At 47.1% G+C, this 26,079-nt stretch overlaps 1 protein-coding gene across 17 annotated transcripts; it reads left to right on the top strand.

Annotated features, from left to right (window-relative positions):
* Window positions 1-5,304: 5,304 nt before the first annotated feature.
* WDR31 (WD repeat domain 31) lies at window positions 5,305-23,210 on the top strand. 17 transcript variants are annotated; one of them, XM_070251135.1, is made up of 12 exons: window positions 5,459-5,606; window positions 6,964-7,019; window positions 8,412-8,506; window positions 11,501-11,644; window positions 12,089-12,221; window positions 13,728-13,802; window positions 14,486-14,630; window positions 14,730-14,830; window positions 15,983-16,050; window positions 17,264-17,405; window positions 19,223-19,385; window positions 20,895-23,210. In XM_070251135.1, exons 4-12 carry the CDS (start codon window positions 11,529-11,531, stop codon window positions 21,053-21,055), a joined length of 1,104 nt encoding a protein of 367 aa, XP_070107236.1. In that variant the 5' UTR covers window positions 5,459-5,606; window positions 6,964-7,019; window positions 8,412-8,506; window positions 11,501-11,528; the 3' UTR covers window positions 21,056-23,210. The 17 variants fall into 17 exon arrangements, with proteins under 17 accessions (XP_005605769.1, XP_070107244.1, XP_001488836.3 ...); XM_070251138.1 differs by having other exon boundaries at window positions 5,487-5,606; window positions 12,092-12,221; XM_070251133.1 differs by having other exon boundaries at window positions 5,511-5,606; window positions 15,968-16,050.
* The last annotated feature ends 2,869 nt before the right edge of the window (window positions 23,211-26,079 follow it).

Raw genomic sequence — 26,079 nt, 5'->3', positions numbered from 1 at the left:
GCAGAGGGACTAGAAAGTGCGAGGGGCTCAGGTGGGATGGATTGACATTCATAAAATTGGGATCAGTGGTTCCACCATGCAGGGGCTGAGGTGGGCTGGAACTAGAGAATGAATCCCTTCCCTAAACGTGTGTGTGTCAGGCCCTGCCAGATGCATGTCCCCACAGGAGGCCTCAGGAGACTCATAAACGCTCAAGGGGTGGCTCTCCAGCTTTATCAGGCTTCAGATTCACCTGGGTGGTCGGGGGAGAGGGGTCGTTTAGCATGCTGACTTTCCGGTAAGAATCTCTTTCCCTAAGTCTGGGGTGGGGCCAGGAATCTGCATTTGTAGCACTCGCCCTGTGACCAGGATACAAAGGAGCCCTCTGACTCCTCCTAGGAACACTGCCCTAAGGCAGTGGCAAATCAATTCAGGAGGTGGAGACCAGAATCTTAAAAAAAGAAGAAGAAAAGAAAGAAAAATAGAAACATTGCTCATAATAAGAGTTTTTCAGTTTGTTTGTTTCAGTGACATATACATTATACATGTTGTTGAGGGGAGAGTGGAAATCCCCTTTTTACCCTTCTTGTGTTCTTATGGCTAGACGGATAATAAAATTGACGCAAGACCAGATTAACAGGAGAAAAACCCAGTTTAATACGTAGGTACTGGAGGTCATAGAGAAATGATCCTCAGAGAGTGAACACAGCCAGCAGTATATATATATCTTTTGCACAAAGTAACAATAAATTTGTGAAGGATGACAGGACAAAGAAACTTAGATTTGAGGTAGGAAATTAGTGAGGCGTATAAGCAGCGTTTAGACTTGAGGTGGTAAATTAGTAAGGTTTGTTTATGTGGTCTCTCGGCCCTGAGTTCCCTCACTCTGGTGGTCAGGATGCAAGAAGAACACCTTCCACGTGGGAGCTTTATTTCCTGCTTCCAAGGGGAGCAGAGACACAAGGGTCAGAATGCCCTTTTTTGCTTCTCAAGTAACTTTAATTCAAAATAATCAGTGTGCTATTGTGGGATATTTTGGGGTGCCTGTCCTGGGCCCTAACGATGTACATGTGTGAGCACTGGAGGTTGAAGGTATTTCTTACTGAGGGTCATGGTCAAGAAAGTTTGAAACCTGCTGCTCTAAGGTGACCCTTGGAGCCACGGTGGGAGTGGGGAGGGCTGTACTTGAACTTTAGGACTTGCCTAGGCAGGACACTCTGATCTGCGGACGGAGAAGAATGGACACCTTTGTTACAGTTTAGTCACTCAGCACATTTATGGAGCACCTACCTATGTGCCAGGCTGGATGCAAGACGCTGAGGATGCAACAGTAAGGAAGAGCGACGCCTACAGTCCTGGACATAGCAAACAAATGGAGATGGAACATAATGTTGATCACTGATAGGAGTTACGAAAAAGACTCAAGCATTATAGGACAGAGAGCTCGATGGAGATGATCTAGACAGGATGATCTAGGAGGTCTCTTGGAGGAGTGGCGCCGGAACTGTGCCCTGGATAAAGACAGCAAGCATGCCTTGAGACTGTCTGGGGAAGCAGCGTTTCAAGCAGAGGGACCAGCAAGGGCAACATTTCCTTTTATGTCGTGAACTCTGCTCCCCGCTCACCAAGGAACCGCATACAATTTACATTCTGAAAAGGTGTTACAAGTATATTTCCAGACCCTCACACACATGATAAAATATTCATTAGTCCCAGAGCATATGATATAGGTGGACATGTATTTATTTTTATCAAGTTGGGATTATTTGTACATTCTGCTCTGTTACCTGCCTTTTCGCTTACTTGTTTATGACATTTGGTTTGGGTCTTTTTTTTTTTTCTTTAAACTTTTTGGTAGTGAATATTTGAAAAAGTCTGTTGGAAAAGAAGACTATTCTTCCGTGGCCTTTACTCTCCTTCAGGTCTGTTCTTTAACCGCAGACCCAGCCCTGGTCTGGCCCTGGCCCATTGCTGGCCCCGCCCCACCCTGTCCACATACCTCCTTCCTCCTCAGACCCTGATCCAACCAGCGTCTCTGGTGTCAGGGCTGGAAGTCATCTGACTGGGGTTTGCACGGTTTCCAGGAGTGGCAAGAAGGCTATTAATGAACGCTGTGGCTTCTTTTCTCCTGTGACGTTTTGACAGTTTCAACTGTCACCTTCAAGAGGGACTTGGCAACTTGCCACTGCAGACAAACTCAGACCACGTGGGTCCCCTGTGGTGAAGTCCAGGTCCCCAAGGAAAGAGAGTCCTCTCTGTTCTCATCAGACCAGACTGGACCGGATGCGACGAGATCGCATCTCCAGAGGGCTCTTAGGACCATTCCACAGCACAGGAGGGAAAAGAACAAACTGGGAAAGTCCAGGACAGAATAACCAGCTCGGGCAGTAAAGAGCCAAGAACTAGGATTATAGTTACCTAAGGCGGAGTTGGAGGCATGGGGACAGGGTGTTAGGCTGAGGGGATGAAAGGTGAGGGGGAGAAGGGGGTACGTGAAATTATGTTGCTTGTACCCACTGCATTCTATCTGTGTCCTAATTGGCTGACCTTGACTGTTTTCCCCTTTCATTCTTTATTCAAAAAAAAAACTCAATGAGCATCTACTATGTGCTAGACCTGTGCTGTCCAATACCATAGCCGCTAGCCACGTGTGACTACTTAGAGTTAAAATTAAATACAATTTAAAATTCAATTCTTCAGTTGCACTAGCCGCATTTTAGGAGCTAAATAGCCACATGTAGCTCAGGGCTGGCATATTGGATAGCGCAAGCATAGAAGACTTCCATCACAGTAGAATGTTCTACTGCAGTGTTGTGCTAGACCCTGTGTTAGACACCAGCAACGAATAAAGGTGTAAATAAGACTTGGTTACTGGGGCTGGCCCCATGGCCAAGTGGTTGAGTTTGCGTGCTCTGCTTCAGTGGCCCAGGGTTCACCAGTTCGGATCCTGGGCGTGGACCTACACAGCGCTCATCCAGCCGTGCTGTGGTGGCATCTCACATAGAAGAACTAGAATGATTTACAACTAGGATATATAGCTATGTACTGGGGCTTTGGGGAGAAAAAAAAAGACTCAGTTACTGCCCACATGGAGCTCACAGTCAAGGAAGAGAGACAAGTAAACCAAAAATCACGCTGTGTTGGGGAAAGGTGGGGGCTTTGGAAGCACCAAGGACAGATGGCTAACTCAGTCTGGAGGAGGAGAGAAATGGTTAGGGAAGACTTCTTGGGAGAAGAGCTTAGATGGCCTCTAAGCTGAGGATACAGAGTTGTCTAGAGAAAGACAGGTGAGGGGATGAAAGGCAGATGCCCTGGGCAGAGACAACTCCATGCGCAAGAATTCAAACGTGACAGCAAAATGAGCCCGGGGGGCTGCGAGTCGTTTAGACCATTGAAGCACACAGTGGGCTGGCAGAGGTGGAAGGTGAGGCTAAAGACATAGGCACCAAGCCTTACGGACCTCATGAAGGAATTTGGACTTCACCGTGGCTATCAGTTACTTATTGCATATAACAAACCACCTTAAAGCTCTGTGGCTTAAAGTGACAACTGTTTATTTGCTCACAAGTCTGAGGGTTGGCAAACTGGGCTGGGCGTAGCTGGGCTGTCCTTCTGATGGCTACCCTTGTGGTTGCAGGCAACTGATGGCTCAACAAGGGCTAGATGGTCTAAAATAGTCTCACCCACATGTCTGGCACTTGGTGCTAGCTATTGGATGGACCATGTGTCTTAAACAGGCCAGCTGGGGCTTCTTCTCACCGAGGCAGTGTTCCAAGGAGAGAAGAGCAGAAACTACCGGGCCTTTTGAGGCTTAAACTCAGAAGTAGCACAATGTAGCTTCCACCACATCTATTGGTCAAAACAAGTTACAAGGCCAGCCCTCATGGGAGAAGCTACAAAGAATATGTGGCCATTTTTAATTGATCACACCTGGGATGATGGTGGCCTGAACCAAGATGGTAGGTAGAGAGAAGTGGACAGGTTTTTATTTTGAGGATATTTAGGAGGCACAATTGAGAAGTCTTGGGGATTGTTCTTAACAAGAAAAAGAAACGGTAAAGTTGCAAATGACGCCTAGATCCTTGGCATGGGCGATTGGTGAATGGTAGTACCCAGCACTCAGAGGGAAAAGAGGAAGAACAGGTTTGAGGGGAAGATGACGTTTTCAAAGTGAGTCACGTCAAGGATGAGGTGTCCTTGAGACAGCCAGGTGCTGATGGGTAGGAAGCAGGTTGATACACAGGTCTGGAGAGAAGTCTGGCTAGAGATACCAGTTTGGGAGTCTCAGGTGCCTTAAGCATAAAGCATTTTCTAGAAGGGCTTCAGCCCCAGAGCTGGAGCATCTCGAGGGCAGGGATCTCATAAGTCAACTCTGTAGCTGCACTGAGCCTTGCCCAGTGCCCCAGGGCAAAGCAACCAGTCTCTCCGGCTTGCAGGTTTGCCAGGCTGTGAGGGGGAAGAGGGATTAAGTTTGTAGAGAGAACCCTCAGCTCGGAACTCAGATCAGTGTGGCAAGCGGCACGGGGCTAGATCCCAGCTCCTGCCAAGAGGAAGTCTCCTAGCAACAGGTCACTGACTCAGAAAGTAATAAGTGAGTGCATCATCACCAAGGGAGCATCAACAGGGGCTAGAGGAACCCTGATCAGGAATGCTGAGGAGGGGATTCCCTCTCCAGCTTGGAAGATAGAGCCAATGGTCAGTCCTGATATTCTGTGAAGGTGAATTTCTCTCACCACCCCTACCTCTGTTCCCACAGCCACCTAACTTTCAGAAACTTCCCAAGTCTTCATTGAGGGCAGTTCTGCTGGGAAATCAGCAGGGCAAGAGGCACCTAATAGGGTGTGAAAGAAGTGTTGGCTAAGATCCCTGCCATTCATTCATTCATTCATCCAACAAATATTCAACAAGCCCATACTGTACACCCAGCTCTGTGCTGTGCACTAGAATAAAGAGACGAACAGACTCTAGTCTGGAAGCAATGCAAGTGCAGCTGAAAAAACTTCGTCTTGTAGCTGCTGTTCGTTTCCAGAGCTGTCTTCCCATTGGATCTCAAGAAGGTACTGAGGGTTTCTTTGCCATGGTGCTGGGCTGTTGGGTTTGATGAAAGAAAGGATGAAAGGAATAGATGAGTGGAGGACCTGGGGAAGCGTCCAAAGAAGGACTGTCTGCCTGGGTAGAATTTCCAGGGAAAACTCAAAAGAAATAAAGCAACCTCTTTATGCTGGCAAATAATGATTTAAAAGACGACATTAAAAAAATGACATTAAGTGCTTGCTCTGGGACTATTACAGTGGTATCCACTTTTCTTGCATTATATAGATTCTCTGGCAGGGTGGTCTGGGGCACACCCATCCTCATCTCTGGAACCTCATCAACGCACTGTTACGGGAAGAAAGCAAGGCGGGGCACTCAAGGCGCGGCCCCTGGGGGACGTCAGGCCAGCGGAACCGCGGGCCGGCAGCCGGCGAGCGCGCCCGGAGGCTTTTCGCCGGGACTCTCGCCCTAGCGACGCGCGCCTCGTTTCTAGGGGCGGAGGCGCTGGAGGCTGTGGAGCGTGCGAGCTGCAGATGCCCGCCGGCTCGGCGCCCCTCCTGCCTCCGCTCGCGGCCGGGCCATCCAGCCTATGGGTATGGAGCCCAAGGGAGAGGAGGGCCTCAGAAGGCGGGCGGGGAAGGCCCTAGAGCCCCGGGCCGCAGCCGCCCACCTGGCCGAAGCGAGGAGGGAGTTCCCAGGGCCCACCTCGGGTTGGGTGGCGCTAGATTCCCGCCTTGGGCGTCCCCCATCACCTCCCTCCCATCCAAAATAAGCTTTGGCCTGCCGCGTGGACTGGACAAGGGGTATTTGTGATTTGAAGAGCCAGAAAGGAAGAACTGTACAGTTTGTCCCCCAAACTTGGAGGAGGGGAGGGCTGGCCTCGTACTGACTCCCTGAGTGACTCTGAGTAAGACCCTCTTATTCTCTGGGCCTCAGTTTCCCCTTTCTGCTCCATGACAGGGTTGAATAGGACCATCTCCCAGGCGCTGCCATGGTGATTTTCTGTTTGTCGTTTGGGTTAGATGCCTCGGTCTCCCAGAGTGTAGGGTAGATGTGTGCAGAGGGAGATCTGGGGAGAGGGAGGAAGATAGGAGATCAGCACTTACATGAACAGTGGACCAAGAGTCCAGGGAAATAAGGCCCAGTTCCGCAGTTCTGCCCCTGCGTGACCTTTAGCAAGTCACAGCCCTCTGAGTCCCCGTTTCTTCATGGAGAATAACAGTTGGATATATGCTGGAGTCTATCAAGGAATATTGCACTGGAGAGTTAAAAGAGGATCCTCTGAGTTATGTGTAGGGTGGCCATTGGGCATCTCAAGGTCTTTGGAAAGCAGATTGGGGCAGAAATGGATCCTGGGATTCAGATTTAGGCCTGGTTCCATCTGGAACTAACAAGGACATCCAGAGCCAGAATTGGGTTTATAGCTTTCCCAAGTCCTCCGCAGCCCTTCCAGGCCTGAAATCCGGGACGGAGCTAGTTAACTGTTTCCTGAAGGCTTTATTGTCAGGCATTTTTCAAGGACCCTTGTATTGTTAGGTCCTTACAAAGCATCTTGCCAAGCAGACTCTTCACCTCAGTATGCCATTCATTCATTCAACAGGTGTTTTCCTTGCATCCACTCTCCCAGACTATGCTTAAAGCACAGATACAAAAACGAACAAGACACTATTCCTCCTCTCAAGTATATTACGTGTTTACAATATAAACCATGGAAGATAACTGAATAGTTTTTTGGTGTTTTTTTTTTCCCTGAGGAAGATTTGCCCCAAGCTAACATCAGCTGTCAGTCTTCCTCTTTTTGTATGTGAGCCTCTGCCACAGCATGGCCACTGACAGACAAGTGGTATAAGTATGCCCCTGGGAACTGAACCCAGGCCACTGAAGTAGAGCTCACCAAACTTAATCACTAGGCCACTGGGGCTGTCCCTGAATAGTATTTTTATTTCTTAGATTCGTTATGAGACTTTCTACTCATAATAAGTTACAACGATGTAGACATTATACAGGTACATATACTTTGTTCTTGAGATTTTAAATTGTCTTGCTATATAATGTAGTAAATTTTTAGGCTTAGTGTGGTCAGTCACTCTGGTGAGGGGACATAAGTGGCTTCAGTTTAATATCCTCCAGCCTCATTTATCCATGTGTATATGTTCTCTGAGTGTATTTATTATGTATGTTTAATATGTATGTATTAAAAGTAGTAGTAATAGGGGTGAAATTGCTTGTCTCGGTATTGCTATCACTGTTAGTCTAGCAATCATGCTAGTAGCCGTCTTTTACTAACGACAGTGTGCCAGGGTGAACGGAGGGCTTTCTATGCTACTTGTGTAGAGATGCAGGACGGTTTGCTGGGCAAGAGCAAGGCCTCTGGAGTCAGACTGCCTGGATTCAAGTTTCAGCTCTGCCACTTATTTGTGAACTTGGGCAAGTTATTTAACATCTCTGTACCTCGCTTTTCTCACTTGCAAAAATGAGGCTAGTAACAGTATCTATCTTGGAGGCGTGTGGAGTAGATTAAATGAGTTAATAAATATGAAGCAGTTAAGACAGTGTCACCTCTTAAGTGCTATTTTTAATCTTCCCAGAAGCCCAGTGATAGAGAGATTATCCCATTTTACACAAAGGAGACAGAGAGCTTCAACAAGTTCCCCACTGGCCCCAGTAGAACTGTGATGCAGACCTGGTCTTAATTCCAATGCTAACACACTTGATCAGATGTTATTCTGACTGTTCTGTGCTGCTCTTAGAATAAGAGCCGCTTCTTAGAACATTATACTATCGATGGATAATTAGAATATATTTATTTGAATTCTTAAAATAGAGTTGTTAAAATGCAATAAAACATCTTCTTTGTGGACGTTTACAATGGAAATTCTGGACTAGAAGTCAAGAGGTCTACCTAGTTATAATTTTGAGTAGATAATGTTTCTGCCATCATTCTCCAGATCTTTAAATAAAGAGTTTGTATGTGATCATTTTGAAAAGGTCTTCCATCTCAAATTCTATGATTCATACTTATCAAAGTATTATTTTAAACAGAATTTGCCTTTGTGACAGAAACAGTAAGCTCTAAAGTAAGTGGTCACCTCTAAACATTTTTGAATGGAAGTACTATGAGTAAAATAAAAATGTTTACTGATGCATTTAAATATATCCTATTTTGCATTTTTAAAAATAGACATATAATTAACATTATGGTTTACTTTCCCTAACTATTGAAATGTGAGAGTGATAAAATCTTGGAATTTTGTAAGATATCTCTTTGTTTGGGAAAACTACACTTAACAATGTCTTTAATTAACAAGGTCCTTATTTACTTTTTAAATTTCCTTTCAGGGCAAACATATGCTTAGACAGAGAAGAGATTAATTTAAGCGTCTTTTCACTAATTACAGAGATTAGGAAGTGGCTACCTGAACTCTTTTCCAAAGGATAAACATTACAAAGCATTGAATACGGCAGTTCACCAAGAAGGTCCTATTGGTTTGGGGTAAGTAATTCTAAAAGTCATCTTTTCCTTAGAATGTCCCTTGAATACTCTTCAGATGGCAAGGATGGCTCTCTGAAGATGCCAGCTAAGATCCAATCAGTTTCAAGCAGAGCCAGTCCATTTATAGCATCTGCAGTTTCCAGTGACCTAGATCTGTGGATGGCACCTGTCCTTAGTTTGATGACAGTGTTGAAAAATGGGGTAGGCTGGCACACAGGAAGCCGGGCACGTCTCTCTATCTACAAACAATACAACATCCCAAGCTTTTTGAAAACTATCCTGGAATTTTTCCTGCCAGCACATCTTGTGCTTATTATAGAGAATCCTAGAATAGCTGAGCTGGAAGTGACCTTAGATTCACTACTGGACAATGAATGTTTTTGTCACACTGTGCAAGCCGTTTGAGGTACAACGATGATTATGACAGAGTCCTTCCTCTAAGGGAGCATATAGTCTGGTTAAAATCATCAAGTCTGGTGTCCCGATTTTACAGACGGGGAGGCTGAGGCGCAGAGTGGGGAGGGGAGGAACTCAAGGACACACAGTGAGCTGAGACAGAGCTGGGGCTAGAACCCAGGCTCCTGATGCCAGCCGGTGTCCTTTCCGTTGTGGTGTGCTTCTGTACTGGTTATCTATTCTTGTCAGGAGGTCAATTCTGGCAGCTTCTCAAAACGTAGGTTGAACTTCTGGATATTTTCTTAAGGGTACTGAGATGATGGAGGACAGCTTGTGAGTTTTAGCTGCTGTTCTCCCTGTAGACTGTTCTTCCTAGAGCTAGGCTCGCCGTGCCCGTAAGAAACTCATCTCCTGGAACTTGAAGCAGAGCCCCAGAAGAGATGGGGACTGGTGCTCCCACCTCCCCAGTTACTTTCCTGTGCCCTCTGGCGTCTCAGGGAACAGCTAGTTGCAGAGGACACATGACCCAGAGTAGCTGAGACTAGCCCCTACCTTCAGTCTCAGCAGATGTCCACGCTGGTCACATCTTCCGGTTTCTCTCTCTTTTTTCTCCTCTGTTTCGCCAGCAACCAGTGTAGGACCTGCATGAGTTAGGTGCTTAGGAGGTATTTCCTGACTTAGTGTATGGATGAGCATCTCTGTTTCTTTCCAGTTCTACTTTGTTAGTTGTTGGGGATGATGCAAGTCAATCTGGAAAACATGTAATAATTCTTTTTTTTCCTAATATATCATCTGCTAATGACATTATTTGAGTTCTAGGTCAGTGGTTCTCAGACTTTTTGGGCTCAGGACTCCTTTTCACTCTTAAAAATTGTTGGGGACCTGAAAGAGCTTTTGTTTGTGTAGGTTATAGATTGGGTTCTGCTGTGCCACCTCCTGTTGACATTAAGACTGAGAACTTTTAAAAAAATACTTACTTATTAATCATTTAAAAATAATAATAATAAACTTGTTGCATGTTAACATAAATAAGTTTTATGAAAAATAAATATACTTTCCAAAACACAAAAAAATTTGATTGGAAAAGGGTGGTATTGTTTACATATTTGCAAAAACTCTAATGTTTGGCTTAAACAGAAGACATTTGGATTCTCATATCTGTTTCTGCATGCAGTCCATTGCAGAGTGTTGTTTGGGTTAAAGTGTAAGAAGAAAATTAGGTCTCCCAGAGAGTCATAGTTGGAAAAAGGAGGACCTCACAGATTCCCTGAAAGGTCTGAGGAGTCCCAGTGGTCCTCAGATCACGCTTTGAGAACTGCTGGTCTACGTCATTATCTAAGTTGTCTCATTATCTCTCGTATCTCATTCTCCCTACAGAGTAACCCCATGACCCTGGCACACTGATTAGAGAAATGTCACAGTGAAATTATCTTAAAACAGTCCAGCAAGCTAGGAAGGTTGTAAACTTCTAGAATAGGGGCTGGCCCTGTGGCCGAGTGGTTAAGTTCACGTGCTCCACTGCGGCAGCCCAGGGTTTCGCCGGTTCGGATCCTGGGCGTGGACATGGCACCGCTCGTCAGGCCACGTTGAGGCGACGTCCCACGTGCCACAACTAGAAGGACCTGCAACTAGGATATACAACTATGGCCGGGGGGGATTTGGGGAGATAAAGCAGGAAAAAAAAAAAGAAGACTGGCAACAGTTGTTAGCTCAGGTACCAATCTTTGAAAAAAAAAAGAAAAAACTTTTAGAATAACTAAGGCTCTTTTTCAAGAAGCTTCACCAGTGTAAATTATTTTTTATTTTCAAACACACACTCTTAGTATTTATTTTATTGTGGTAGAATACACATAATGTAAAATTTATTATTAGTGACATTTAGTACATAGACGGTGTTAATGCAACCAGCAGCACTGTCTAGTTCCAGAACATGTTCGTTACCCCAAAAGGAAACTCTGTACCTGTTAAGTTGCCACTCCCTATTCCCCTGTGTCCCCAACCACTAATCTGCTTTCTGTCTCTATAGATTTACTGACTATGGATATTTCTTATAAATGGAATCATACAATATGTGGCCTTTTGTGTCTAGCTTCTTTCACTTAGTATCATGTTTTCAAGGTTCATCTATGTTATGTGTCAGTACTTCATTCCTTTTTATGGCTGAATAATATTCTGTTGTGTGGCTAGACCACATTTTGTTTATTCGTTCATCCATTGATGGGTGTTTGGGTGGTTTTCCCCTCTTGGCTTTTGTGAACAGCACTGCCATGAACATGCACGTGTAAATTTTGGTTTAAATGCCTGTTTTCAGTTCTTTTGGCTATATGCCCAGGAGTAGAATTGCTGGATCATATAGTAATTCTATGTTTAGCTTGTCGAGGAGCCTCTTAGTATTTTTTTAATTAGTTTTGGTTTTGTTTTTGCTAATGCTTTATTATCGGGTGCATTCCCAGGGCCCTAAGAGTGAGGTAGGGAAAGGAGGAAAAGCAAATTATGATTTATCAGTCTTTCTCAGAGAAGAGTTATCTTTACGTAATCATGCTACCAGGACTGTGCCTAACAAAGTTCACAGGACGCATCTTTCTTCTTACTGACCAGCGAGCACTACTTCCAGCAGCCAGAAGGGATGCTGCTGCCCAGGAGCCGTCCGACACCAGCCCCTCCTCAGAAGGCTTCCTGTAGGCTCTGGGCCGCGATGGGGAAACTGCAGAGCAAACTCAGACACAGCACTTATAAATACAGGTACAGCAGTCCTGCCCTGGGATCCCAAGTCTTGTCATGCCCCGTCAAAATTCTCCCCGGAAGAAAGAGGAGGCCCGGGGCAAGTGTTGACCTTCCCTGAATGGTCCATTTGCTCTGTTTTCTTTAGGATCAGAAACAGCTTATCACTAGCATCTGCAGCCACACAGGGGGCCCGGCGTCTTTGGGACAAGCTCTAGTGTGAGCAAAGACTCCTGGCTTCTTGGCTTCAGGATTCCTCTTTATCAGATTCCAATCGTTCAGTCATTCTGAGCATTTTCAGAGTTAATAATACCATTTCTGGCAATGTCAGTGTGTCTCCTTTCTCTAACCTTTTCCGTCTTTCTCAGCCTGGCCTGAATTGCTCCTGTGGCTCACACTCGTCTTCCCCTCGCTCCACTGTGCACTCCCATACCATTGGGCCTCTCACTTCCATCCTCTCTTTAGCAGGCCTGATGGAATTATAGAAGAGAGAACTCAAACTAACGCTTTTCAAGAGTATAGCCCAGCTCACGTGGATACCGTCTCTGTTGTTGCTGCTCTGAACTCAGACCTTTGTGTCTCCGGAGGAAAAGATAAGGTGGGGTTTGCAGTGCTTCCCATGGGACCAACTTACTGCCGAGAAGGGAAGATGTTTGGAAAGGAGGGGCTGGCTTTGCATTTCTGGCAGCAGTGTGGAGTAGAATGAAAATAGGAGCTTTAGAGTTAGAGAGACAGGGTTCAAATCTCTGCTCTGCCTCTTCCTGTTACTGTGGGAAAATCTTTTAGTTTTCTTGAGCTTCAGTCTCTTTATCTATTAAATGGGGATAATAATGCCAATCTCACAGGAGAGTTATAAGGATTAAATGGTAAGACGCTTCGCACTGTGCCAGACGCTTTTTATAAATGGCAAGAATTGTTATTCCAGCCAACCCATGTTTACATCTACACACAGACACCGGAGTTATTCATCATCAAAAGGAGCCTTCTAGTCTCTTTTATGCTGCTCTTTTGCCAAAATCTCTACATTGGTGTGTGTCCTGAGTCCTCTTTTCTCTGTTTTGTCCTTCCTCCCACTGCCGCTTTGAATCTGGTTGCGCTCTCTCCCTCATATTTGGATCTATTGTCACACTCACGGCTAGGATATTGGCAGCAGAAATGTTGGTTCTTGTGTAGTAAATAATGCCTCTCATTTTCAGTAGCCTTTTAGAATCTTCAGATTCCATTTCCCACTATATTTCACTGACTCTAAGATGCACGTGTTTTCACATTTTAACACCTCTGAAATCAGTGCGCATCTAAAAATTGGAGATAAGGCATGGTTTCATACTTTAATCGGCAGTATTTTGTCTTAAAACCTCTATCGTCTTAGATGTAGGAAATGTTATTTCTTCGGTCCTCCCCTCGGAGGGGCGGACGGGCCAAGGATTATCCTCTTCATTTGCAGATTAAGAAACTGAGATTTGGCTGGGACGTGTGTCCCATGCTCCTTACCCTCCAGCACTGGACTGCAGTGACTGGCCTCGAGAAATCCTGTTAGGGAGAGAAATGCTTACGACAAAATATTAACGTGTATACCCGGAAAAAGGATAGAAAATTTTAGCAATGATTCTCTGGCAGATGGAACTATGGATGAGGTTTTTGGAAATTTTTAAAAAGTGCGATTTTTTCACAACAATGTGACTATACCTAACACTACTGAACTGTGCTTCTAAAAGCAATTAACATGGTAAATTAAAAAGAAAAACTAAAATAAAAATACGATCCAGTTAGGCAGAAAAAAATCCTATCTCACGTAGAATGCTCCTTCAGCATCTACAACAGGAATCTCGACCCAAATCAATTCCCTCCGGGGAGTGTTAACCCAAAGCCATCAGTGAGGCTCGGAGGAGTGGCCAGGGTCTCCGGGAGAGACAGGAATGCTCAGGAGGAAAGAAAAGAAACTCGAAGTCGTGGTTTGTGAGGAGAGACACAACATTAAACCCTAGTGCTTGAGGCAGGCCCCTTGGTGAAGAGGGAGAAACTAGGCGGAGAATGAAATAAAGGCTGCTTGTTTCACGTAAATGAAAATTCAGTTAAACTAAAATATCTGACTGACTCTCTGCAGACAGTTGTGGCCTATAATTGGAAAACTGGAAATGTGGTGAAAAGGTTCAAAGGACACGAACGTGAGGTCACCAAGGTAATTGTCAAACGATTGTTATCATGGAGGGAACTGGGAACTGAGTAAAGGAATATCTGACAGCTCTAGATGGCAAGAGTGGTTGGATGTTCCGTCTTAAGGAAAAGTGCACGGGCTTCTTTTGAGGCTGTGAAGCTCTCCCCCAGGGAAAGCAGAGCAAGCCACTCGCTTGGCTGCTGTTACAGGTGGATTGGACACAGATTTTCGTTTGTTAAGCCTGTAACAGCTCAGATGGTCTCCCTGACCTGTCCTGATTTAACAGGGATATGCATTGAAGGCCTCCTGTGTGTCTACTATAGCTAGAAAAGTGATGGAATCTCTATGCTCTGGAACCTTCTAGTCAGGGAAATTTTTAAAAAGCCAATAACAGTTAAATAAAAATTAATTTGTTAGCATTACAGAGTAGAGTGAGCTTCCAGGAAAATTGATGGAGAAGGCCAATTTATTTAACTCTCCTCTCTGAAGTCCAGCTAAATGACCCACAAATTAAGGAGCAAACTCCATCGTAATGAAACTAGGCATCAGCCACAGTGCCACAGCACACAGTGTGGTATTTCCGTGCCGGATACGGGGCATTTTGAACCAGACTGAGAGAACACTGGGCTCTAACACACTTATCCCCAGTCCTTTTCCCATTTTAAAGTCCCATCAAACAAGCACACCAGAGTTTTCTTCCTGAGCAGGTATCCTGTGTTCACAAATCAGACCAGTTCTTCAGCGCCTCTCGTGACAGGACGGTCATGATGTGGGACTTGCACGGCTCCGTGCAACCGAGGCAGCACTTCTCTGGCCATGCCATGGTGGTCACTGGAGTGGCTGTGAGTCCAGGTAAAGTAAAGTGGATCTCTTCCCAACGCCGCTGTCCTTTCTGAAAAGCCCTGTTCCAGGTCCTTCTCACGGACTGTCTTCTTCCCATTGTTTCTAAAGACTCGTCACAGCTGTGCACTGGCTCCCGGGACAACAGCCTGCTTCTGTGGGATGTGGGGACTGGACAGTGTGTGGAGAGAGCTGCTGTCTCCAGGAACCTGGTAGGAACTCAAACTTGGTACAGAGCTGGGCAGCAGAAGGGAGCGTGGGGTGAGGGAAAGGGCCTGGGAGTGAGATCCGGAGACCCACAACCAGGCATAGAGGCTTGGGTCCTAATGACGGCTCCCCCCAGCCCTCTGTCGGACCCTGGCCTCTCGGGGGTGTTGGAGTAGATGATCTCTTAAGGTCTCTGCTCCAGAGAATGACTCCACTAGTTTATATTGGAATTTTAAATGGTCTCCTCATTTATTCCTCCAAAACATAGTTATCCCATTTCTTCTGTGGGCCAGACACTGTACTAGGAGCGGGGTTAGTGACCCAGGACACAGTTGCTGTCCTGCAGGAGCTCACAGCTTATGCTCTGTGTTCTGTGTATGTAACGTTGTGTGGAGAAGTGGGTATTACCTTTGGCTTTCTGTAGCATTCTCTCTGTTTATGAAGACCAGTGTTTTCTGTCGAGGACTGGTATATAAACTCCACAGCTTCCGGGGTCAGTCATACCTGGGTTCAAATCCTGGCTGCATCACTTTCTAGCTGTGTTGCTCCAAGAAAGTTACTTAAAGTCTCAGTATCTTCATTTATAAATGGGGAGAATGACATCTCCTGACATGGTGGTCATCAAATGTCAGTCATAGTCATCGTTGCCAATTTTGGACACAGCTGTCAGTGGCAAGATGTGCTTGCCCTGTGCCCTCCGTACTTGTGGAAGTTGCTGGAAGAAAATCCTCCTACCTTGCGTGGTTTTGAAAACTGTTTCCTGCCTGTCCAGCAGGGGGCTGCTGGGCTACAGAGAAACAGGAACACTCTCCCTGCACCCTATGAGGCCTCAGGCTAGGGTTCCAGTGGTCCCACTTTAGAACAGGGCTGTTCTCCTTAGCTGCCATCAGGCACCGGTTCTGCAGCACGCGTTTGGGTTTCAGACACGCTAAGAGTGCCTGCGTGCACTTTGGGACTCACAGCTGGCCCGGCTGCTGCCATTGCTGCTGCGAACCTGGGAGACGCAAGCAGAGCCTGAGTGCTGGGCATCTCCACCCAGTGTGCTAGGTCAGCGTCCCTGAGAAGCGGTGCAGAGACTCCATGTAGCGCAGTTTACAGGAATTACAGCAGAGCAGGGACTTGGTGTGGAGAAGTTTGGACAGCTTTGCTTCTTCCAGGTCACTCACCTGTGCTGGGTCCCCAGAGAACCATATGTCCTACAGACTTCTGAAGATAAAACCATCAGGTGGGCTAACTGCGCGGCAGGGAAGGTGTTTCTGGTGAAGGTTTGTGGCTCCCATGCTTCCCTGACTCCCTTCCCACTCTGCTCCTCTGTGTGCCGGTGCCCTTCTGCCCTCTGCCCCTCGCCGGGGCTGTGGCCTCTCTGATCTGGCCCTCTGGGTTGTCTGGGTGGAGGGTGAATGCCAGGAGGTCAGGCCAGGAAAAAGCCCCTGTTCTGGATGGTTTTGAAGCAGCCGCTTCTGCCTGCCCCCGCTGTGTGAACCTGTTCAGATGAACCCCAGGATCAGTAACCTGCTCGTCCCATCCCTTCAAGCCACCTGGCTCTGCGGGCTACCCCTGCTCAGCTGATGTGGTCACTCACCCAGCCCTCAGGGAAGCCCTCCCTGGGGAAGCAGGTCAGAATCACCATCACAGGCGTCAAATAAGTCATTCATTCTTAGGCTAGAAGCATGACTAGAAGCTTTGGATCTCAGAAGAGATTCTACTTAGAAAATGGTAGGAATGGGGCCAGCCTGGTGGCTCAGTGGTTAAGTTCACACGTTCTGCTTTGGTGGCCCGGGGTTTGCCGGTTCGGATCCCAGGTGTGGACATGGCACCACTTGGCAAGCCATGCTGTGGCAGGCATCCCACACATAAAGTAGAGGAAGATGGGCACAGATGTTAGCTCAGGGCCAGTCTTCCTCAGCAAAAAGAGGAAGATTAGTAGCAGATGTTAGCTCAGGGCTAATCTTCCTCAAAACACACACACACACACACACACACACACACAAAGAAAGAAAGAAAGAGAGAGAGAGAGAGAGAAGTACTTTAAATCTTTTGCATCTAGAATGGTGACTGCTTTTTTGTATCATAATAAGTATCTTTAAAAAAAAAAATTAAGTCATAAGCATAAAAATATCCTTTTGTCCGTTGAAAGCAGTATCCCAAAGGACCAAATTAACAAATTAACTTGCACAATTAAGATGCTTGCTCTAAATTCCTGTTAACTAGATCTCAAAATAGAAAGAACTCAAGTGTCATTCAATTTGGCTATTTCCTGCCAGCTTTGGAGTCTCTGAGATTGATCTGGTTCATGTTGCTGTTTTTAGGTAAATCACGACGTTCCATTCTGACTGGCTGAAGCAGCAAAGAGCCCAGACTTTTATGTTAGCTGGCTATTACAGGTGTATTTCAGACACGTTTACTACAAACTCACCTCCTGCTGTAATGTCTTTCAGATTATGGGACAGTCGGGGGCTGCAGGTAGCTCATCAGTTTCCCACAAAGCAGCATATCCAGACCTACTGCGAGGCCAGTGAGGATGGACACATGTGCATCTCCTGCAGCAGTGGCTTTGGAGGGGAGGGCTGTGAAGCCACGGTAAGAGACAGTGTGGGATCCAGGGGTCTGGTTACGGACAAGCGTCTGACTTGCTCTGGCCTCAGGTCTGTCCTGGGCTGTACAGGCAGGCTCTCCTGATGGCTCAGGCCTATCACAAGTGCATGTTGTAAGTGATCCTTTGTATTCCAGAAGCTTCTCTCAAGAAACATCCATTAGCCTAGGGCTCTCTGATCGTAGAAAAGAGGAATGGGATGAAGTCAAGATAGGAAGGTGCTAGGGGCCAGCCCTGTGGCCTAGCAGTTAAGTTTGGTGCACTCCACTTGGGCGTGGCCCTACACCACTCGTCAGCAGCCATGATGTGGTGGAGACCCACATACAAAATAGAGGAAGATTGGCACAGATCTTAGCTCAGGGCGAATCTTCCTCACCAATAATAATAATAATAATAACAAATTTTTTTAAAAAAGATAGGAAAGTGCTACACACAGAACCGGCCTGCTAATGTCCCCACTCCCAGCAAAGCTTAGAAAGGAGAGGGACTGTTGGAGGAACCAGTTGTATTCCCATTGGTCAAGTGGTCACAGTCAAGGAGGGTCAAGCTCTTTAGGAAGTTTGAAGCTCCAGTGTTTGTCAAGGGCCAGCCCCAACTATTCCTAGGTGAACAGTGTCCATTAAAAGGGTTATCTAGTATCCAAATTGAACAATTTACAATTCCTATTTTGTCAAACATTTATTATGTGCTGGGCACTGGTGTGAGCACATTACATGCATTATCTCATTTAATCCTTAAAACAACCTCGTGGGGCTGGCCCGGTGGCACAGCGGTTAAGTTCGTACATTCTGCTTTGGCGGCCCGGGGTTTGCTGGTTTGGATCCTGGGTGTGGACCTACACACCGCTTGTCAGGCCATGCTGTGGAAGGCGTCCCACATATAAAGTAGAGGAAGATGGGCACAGATGTTAGCCCAGGGCCAGTCTTCCTCAGCAAAAAGAGGAGGATTGGCAGCAGGTATTAGCTCAGAGCTAATCTTCCTCAAAAAAAAAAAAAAGTCCTAAAAAAAAAACCTCGTGAGTTAAGTACTATTATAATTCCTATTTTACCATGAGAAAATGGAGGCACGGCAAGTTGCAATCTCTAGCACAAGACCACAGCGCTAGTAAGTGGTAGGTTGAGGTGTTGAGTCCCAGGCTGTTGATGTAGCGTCTCTTCTCCAAGCTAAGCATTTCCAGCTCCTACCGCTGTCCCTTGGATGACACGGTCTCCAGAGATTTCGTTAGTTTTTGGACACAGTTCAGTTTGCTCTCCTCCCTGAACGTTATTCGCCAGGTGTGGTCTGATCTGTGTCGACATGAGTGGGACTAGTGGGACTAATGCCTCCCGTGTTGTGGACTCTGGTCTTCATATAGCAAAGTGCAGCGTCTAGGCAGTAAACCAGGAGGTCTGCGCCTGTGTGTACTTGTGAGAAGGACCCCACAGGACCCACAGACGCCAAGAGGCTGATATAGGGCAGCTCTTGAGCTGTTGTAGAAAGTCGGCAACCCCAGACTGTCCCAGCATGCTGGAGGACTTGGAACTTTCACTTCCCTAACCATGGTGTTACGGAGGAAGGCAACAACCCTTCTGGCACTTCCTTAACCAGGGTCGTTTGAGACATAGTTGACGCTTAAAATAATCACGGGATGGATGGATGGTTGTGGGTGGGATGGATGGAGATAAGGGGTTGCTACATGAGTAGGTAAGCGGAGGGAGTAAGAGGATCCTGAGAGGGTGGGAGATGGATGTCAGTGAAGGAAGCATGTATGAAGCTAGAGAGATACGTATGCATGAGCTAGCCTATCTATGACATTACTTTGCAGTTGTGGGACCTAAGGCAGACACGGGACAGAATATGCGAGTATAAGGGGCACTTCCAGACTGTTGCATCCTGTGTCTTTCTACCAAGAGCACTGGCCTTGATGCCTGTTGTTGCTACCTCATCACATGACTGCAGGGTGAAGATTTGGAACCGAGATACTGGAGGTAAGCGCCTGCTGTTAGTGCATCTCTGAGATACGTGAAGTCCTAAAGGCTTCCTTAAAACGCCTTCGTTCCATTGCTCAGCATGTAGAGAGCCACCCATGTCCCACCACTGTCTAGTCCCCTGCTGGTTAAGAGATGACAGCACGATGCCAGAAGGTCTGTTCCACCTCTGCTTAAAAGCCGTCCCCACATAACCCCTGGTATCACGTTGTACAGAGTCATTCCTGAGAGCTCAAATGCATTTGGCTCTTATATTATTTCTACCTGAAGTTTCTCATCAGGTTTTAACTTGTGATGCTGAGATTGTCGGGAAAAGAGAACAAGAACTGCCAGTTTGAAATTCATTTTTCAAGGACTAAAATGAGAGCCTCAGTTCTGGGTGGGGGTGAGGTGGAGTGAGGATAGCCTCAGAGAGACCCTGCTCTGTCCTGACCCCGCAGCTGAGGCTTGAGATCGCAGTAAGGTCATGACATTTGAAGGCCCCGGAGAAAACGCTGTCTTAGGGACACAGCTCCCCAGAGTCCTCGATGCTGCGGTGTGCCGGAGACAGCTCCTACTGCCGATTGTTAAATATTCAGGAACATTTGATACGGTCGTGGTGGGAGTATTTACACCAAGAAAACTGGCAAATGCTATGAATAAAGGTGGTTGTTTTTTTCCTCGAGAAAGCCGATTTACCAGCACCCCACCGGCTACATGCTGTTCTGTCCTGGAGAAAGGGTTCTGCCAGACACAGGAATTGCATTAGTTTAGAGAACCTCAAACCAGATCCCTTCTATAGTAATCTCCAGAAACTCAGCTCCCCAGCAGGGTAGTCCCTTCAGAGAAAAGATGTAGGATCATGCCTAGTGGCACACGAGCCAAACTTCCACAGTCAGGACAGCCCTGCCTTACCGTCACCTGGGGTTGCCCACTCCAACCGCCCAGGTGTGACAGTTGTGGACAGTGGGGAGAGCGGCTGTTTCACATTCAGTGATCATAAACCTGAGAGCAGCGGGAACCAGGTCTGACAGTGTGGCCCTGCCCGCCAGGTGTGCGCCCGTGGTTCTTGGAAGAGCAGCCTCCAAGATGCAGGTGGAGGGAGACTGGCAGCTGAAAGCCCCGGACTGTCCCTCAGTTCCCCCCTTATCCTCTGTCTTGAAGGGAGCGAGACCCCGGGATGCCAGCACTGCAGATCTGTATCCTCATCTGCTTTGCTCTGCCCAGCCCCTGCTTTGTTCCTGGGCAGGTAACGAGGGCAGCTTTTTACCTTGTCCTTGCAAGTGAGGCCCTGATTGTCTGAACACACTTGTAGGTGGTATACATCCTGTTAGGTCCCTGTGCCATCTCTGAGGTTGGAGTCTTAGGGTTGACCCAAGTTCTGACTTCCCCGCTGGGGCCCGTTCCTTGAAGCATGCGGTGCCCCTCTTATCTGAGTGAGATCCGAGTGGCACTTGCTTTCTTTACGTGCATTTCTAACAAAGACGTTGCACTCTTGGCCTCACCTGCTGGTTGCCCTTTCTCCCCCAGCCTGCCTTTCCACCTTGTCTCTGGATGGATCGGGACCTTTGACTTCCCTGGCTGTTGGCGACACCAGGTCCTTGTTGTGTGCGAGTTTCAGCAGAGGAATTCACTTACTCAGAGTGGACCACGGCCCAGGGCTGGAGCTGCGGGAAGTGGCAGCATTCTGAGGCCAAGAGACGTTCACCCGACAATAGCAAACTGCGGCCCCTCCTTTCTCAGTGTGGCTTTGTTTTTCTGTGTGACCTCGAGGGGAGGGTGATATGGGGCTGAGGCTCTTTGTTTCAGTTCATTTGGAAGGTATATCAGTGTCAGAAGTCAATTTAAGTCCAGTGGTTGAAAATCAGGTGTGTGCAGAGTTTAGAAACATGGAGGTAAACAAAGTTTTCATCTAAGTTAAATCCAAATGCAATTTTTAGTGAACTTTTGGGACTGCTCTTCAAAAAAACAAGTCTTTGGCTCAAACTGATAACCTGTAGGTATAAGAGAAAGAGGCCTCTGAGAGTCAGCACGCAGGGTCTGAGTCTGAGTCCATTGATCTGACCTTTTCCAGGACTCCACAAAAGAAAAAAATGCAGGAGGGAGAGAAACTCTGTTTTGGTTGCCTCCCAATTATCTAGATGGGAGAGAATAGTGCAGCCCCATAGAGGAAACGGATTGCAGACATGGGATGGAGCTCCAGTCAGCAACGTAAAGAATCAGTTGGGCAAGAAAGCCAAAGCCTCAGCTTCTACTGGGAGTAGCCACAGAGTGGGAGGTGGCACAGGCTGCCTGCTCCTGGTGCCTGCCTGGATGGTGCTGAGGTCGTGTGAAAGTAAGACCTGGCATGGCTCGAAGCGCCTGACAACCACAGGGCCTTGTCCAGGGTTGTGGGAGTCGTCAGACCTGTTCTGCAGATGAGAAAATGGAGAAGTGCCGAGATCGAGGCGAAAAAATTTCATTTGTACATTTTAATAGTTTTATATAAACCCTTTCTTGGGAATGGCCAGCGTGAGGCAAAGGGAATCTCTGCAATAATAGAACGTAGAAGAAAAAATAGAGAATGGACTCACCTGGGCGCCGCTGAGCCCCTCGGTGAGGAGGGGCAGGGTGCCCGGGTCTGCCTGTGTGGCCCCCGGGTCAGTCCCCAGCCTGGTGCTCACAAGCCCATCTTCCTCCAGCGAAACGAGAGCCCCTCGTCCCTTCAGGCGAGCCCACCGGGAAGGCAGCTGAGGCCTGGAGGTTCCCTCCTGACGAATCCCAGCCAAAGAAGGATTTTCATTTGTCTTCTCTGGGCCCTGCCTGTCCCTGATACCCGGGCAGACAGGCTTCTTGTCTCCCTCCTGCTCCTCTTTCGGGCCAGCTCCCGTGCGCTGTCTCTGCTGACTGGGCAGGAGAACCCTAAGCTAGGCCACAGCGGCAGGCCTGAGTTTGAATCTCCGCTTTTCCACTTAGCTGGATGAGCTTGGGCAAGTTATAAAGTCTCAGTTTCCTCACTGATAATATGGAGCTCATAATCATAGGTTCCTCACAGGGCCGCTCTGAGGACCGGACGTGACTATCAAATGCCAAGCAAGGTAGTGGGAGCTTACAAATGGCAGCCAGTTGTTGACTGCCCTCTGTGCGGACTAAACGCTCTCCTTTCCACACAAAACGTTTACCGTTCCTTCGCCCATTCTCCTTTGGTCTTGTTTTCTAAACCTGTAGTCGTTGTTCAGCTTCCCTTTGATTCCTTCGGCCATGGATCTTTGAGCTCTGGAGGGACGGGCGGTGGTGGCAGAGGAAGCTGCTTCACCAGGCACCTGCGGACGGCTGAATCCGTTTCTTCTCAGTACAGCTCTTCCTCCCATTTGACGGATGAGGAGGCTGAGGCCAGGGACATCCAGTCCTTTGCCCGAGGTCACACACGTAGGTAGGAAGCGGGAGAAGGGATTTGAATCTGAGTCTGCCTGACTCAAAGCCAGGATATTTTCCTCCCCACCCCTTTGCCTTTGCATGATGTCACAAAGTTCGTTATAGAGATTTATAGACCATGACATTGTTTGTGTATTTTCTAGACCAGTTTGTTAACTTTTTGGCTCCAAGGAGATCCTCCTGGCCAAGTGCCTGGGAGCAGTAGACAAGGCGCCTCAGGGAAAGTCCTCACGTATCCTGAACTTTAGTGCTGCGGCCGACCCTTCCTTCCAGAAGGAGGACAGCAGTACGTCAGAAAATCCAAGGGAGCGGGTTAGGAGGGGTCCCAAGGAAGGGAGCAGACTGCTGTGAGAGGGAGAATCCTCGTGAGAAAACAGGCCTCTGATCCCTTAGCAGGTTCCATTACCAATAAAGTTGTTGCCCTAAACTCTACATGTGTGTTTGGTGTAAAAATTCCTTATCTGTGCATTGTAAGTAGAAAATGGATTAATACATTTTTATAGGATTTTTTAGTCTTATATGCCTTAATCAGGTATTCTCAGCACCTAAAATACAGGCTGCTAAAACGCATTCATTCCTTCATTGAACACTCGGTGAACACTTCACTTTAGAGGCTGCCCCTCTAAAATCATAGAAAGGAATTTTCCAGAGATGGTTGACGTTTCCAGGAAAGTATATAAGCCCTTGGAATCTGGCCAATTATATATTTAAAATTTAAAGAAATGTATATATTTACTTATAGATTTATAATTTAAATATATTTATATATTTAAGGAAAATGAGTGATGGTTATTAATGGCCTTTATTTTGACACAGGAGTTGAAGCATAGAACTCAGGTCACTTGGTGGTTGTTTTTTTTGACGAAGATTAGCCATGAGCTGACATCCACTGCCAATCCTCCTCTTTTTGCTGAGGAAAATTGGCCCTGAGCTAACATCCATGCCCATCTTCCTCTACTTTATATATGGGATGCCTGCCACAGCATGGCTTGATGAGCGGTGCCATGTCCGCACCCGGGATCCGAACCTGTGAACCCCAGGCCACTGAAGTAGAACATGCGAACTTAACCACTGCACCACCCAGCTGGCCCCTAGTTGGTGTTTTTAATCTTTTAACACTGAGAAAAAAGGAACATAGCTATTTCTGAGTAGCCTTTTGAAAACATAATTATTAAAAAAAACAGCTTCATCAGTGAAAATGTGGCAGACAGCTAGTTATTTCCTGAAATTGGCACAGGCTGCCCAGCTAAGACTACATTCCCAGCCAGGCATGGCCATGAGAATGAATGCTTGTCTCTGGATTGTGAGTGGAAGTGATGTGTGTAACTTCCACCTTATTAGCTTGAAAGGAACGTGTTCATCTGGGATTACCCCTCTGAGTCCATTCCCACCAGCTGGAATGCACACTGCCAGGAGCAGCTTCGACTGTTCAGGTGAGGACAAGGTGATGGAACAGCAAGAGAGAAGGAAGCTGGGGCCCCAAATAACCTCGAGGAGCTGAGCTGCTCCAACAGCCTCATCAACTGTGACCTGAGAGAGAAAGGCGCTTCATTCTTTTTAAGCCACTGTATGTATTTTTAACTTTTAATTCCACTATAGCAATCATAAACCATGTCAGATATCTTAAGTTCACGGCTCGCTGAATTTTCCTCCACTGAACACACTGCAGTAACCAGTACCTAGATGAAAAAGCGTAGAACACCCAGGAACCCAGGTGTCTCCCTCCGCCTCCCCTCCAGGCCCACCTGCCAAGGAATTTGTAATAGCATATGTCAGTTTTGTCTGCTTTTCTACTTTATATAAATGGAATCATACTCTATTGTAGTAGATGGAAGATATGGCCTTAAATTTCTCCCACCCCTTTACGTGTGACCCTTTGCAAGGTGACTTCTCACCGATAGGTAGGATCGTTTCTCCACCCGGATCTGTGCTGGTCTTTTGACTTGGTTGGACCGATAGAATGCAGAGGGATGAACGCTCCGCTGGTGCTGAGGCGAGGCCCTGAGAGGCTGGCAGCCTCACTGTCTCCCTTTGGAGTGCCGCTCTGAGATCGCTGTGTCAGGGAGGTGACTGGGCCACGTGGAGAAAAACTGAGCACCACCACACAGGTGAACAAGGTCGCCATGGCCCTTCCAGCCCTGCCAGACCTGCAGCTGAACGCAGCCGCAGATGAAGTCAGGAGAGAAACTGCACAGCTACCCCACAGAATCGTGAAAAATAAGAAACCGATGTTTGAAGATGCCAAGTTTTGGGATAGTTCGCTCTGCAGCAATAGATTTAAGTGAAACAGTGTGTACCCTCATTTTTGGTCAGGCTTTTGCTCAACACATTTGTGGAATTGATTCCTAGTGTTGCATGTAGTTGAATATCCTTCCTTCTCATTGCTGTCTAATATTCTATTGGGTGAAAACATTATAATTTATCCTTTAAACCACTGATGGGCATTTGGATAGTTTCTAATTTGGGGCTCTTATCAATAGTGCTGCTGTGAACATTCTAAAAAGGTCGTTTGGTGAACATGTGCATGTGTTTGTGTTCATTATAAAGCTAGCAGTGGCCTTTCTGGGCACAGGGTAATTCGCATGACCAATTTTAGTAAATACCACCTCTTTTCCACAAAAGTCCCCGCTCACATTCCCACTCATGGTGCAGGGGGTTAGCAGAGTTTCAGCTGGTCCACATCCTCGCCAACACTTGGTGCTCTTAATCTCTGCAACCCTCGGTTTTAAAGACGAGCGTGCAGATCTTGAAGAGCGCGCCAGGGGAGTGTGAGCCCCGCGAGCCAACGTCAGATAGAAGCTGGGCCAGCTGGTTTTGACATCTGCCTTTCTTCCTGACACCTCCAGTTAGGATTCAGAATTTACCAATAAAACCTTGTATGCATACAGTGCTCAATATTTTACATACTACCTTCACAATTATTTTTTCATCTGAGTCTTCTAATAAATTAACACCATGAGATAGACAGCATGGAGATTATTTCCTCTGAGCTACAGAGAAGGAAAGTGACTTTGCAGGGATCACACAGCATGTGGCAGAGCCCAGATGGGACCCCAGGTCTTTGGACTCGCAGCTGGTTCTTCCCACCAAGGTCCTCTGCTTTCAATGGCATTGTTCTGGTGGCGGTGAGCACAAAGGCTAGGGGGGCGGGGCGGGGCAGGTAGGAGGTATCTGCACCTAGGGAGTAAGTGTCCAATCCCAGATGACACCTCCACAGGGTCTGGAGCACGGCACGCTGCTTATTCAAGGTCTTGCACAGGCAAATTGAAATTCCAGATTTGGGGTGATGGGGATTGTGTCA

Source organism: Equus caballus, chromosome 25, assembly GCF_041296265.1.
Source record: "Equus caballus isolate H_3958 breed thoroughbred chromosome 25, TB-T2T, whole genome shotgun sequence".
NCBI classification, from domain to species: domain Eukaryota; kingdom Metazoa; phylum Chordata; class Mammalia; order Perissodactyla; family Equidae; genus Equus; species Equus caballus.
The sequence above is the reverse complement of the archived record's forward strand: the minus strand, read 5'-3'. Positions and strand labels throughout refer to the sequence as shown.

Coding starts and splice junctions, on each gene's coding strand:
- WDR31 (XM_023628682.2), top strand. CDS start 5,547: ATGCCCGCCGGCTCGGCGCCCCTCCTGCCTCCGCTCGCGGCCGGGCCA. Junction 8,507..11,500: donor GAAGGTCCTATTGGTTTGGG/GTAAGTAATTCT, acceptor CTTACTGACCAG/CGAGCACTACTTCCAGCAGC. Junction 17,406..19,222: donor GGGAGGGCTGTGAAGCCACG/GTAAGAGACAGT, acceptor ATTACTTTGCAG/TTGTGGGACCTAAGGCAGAC.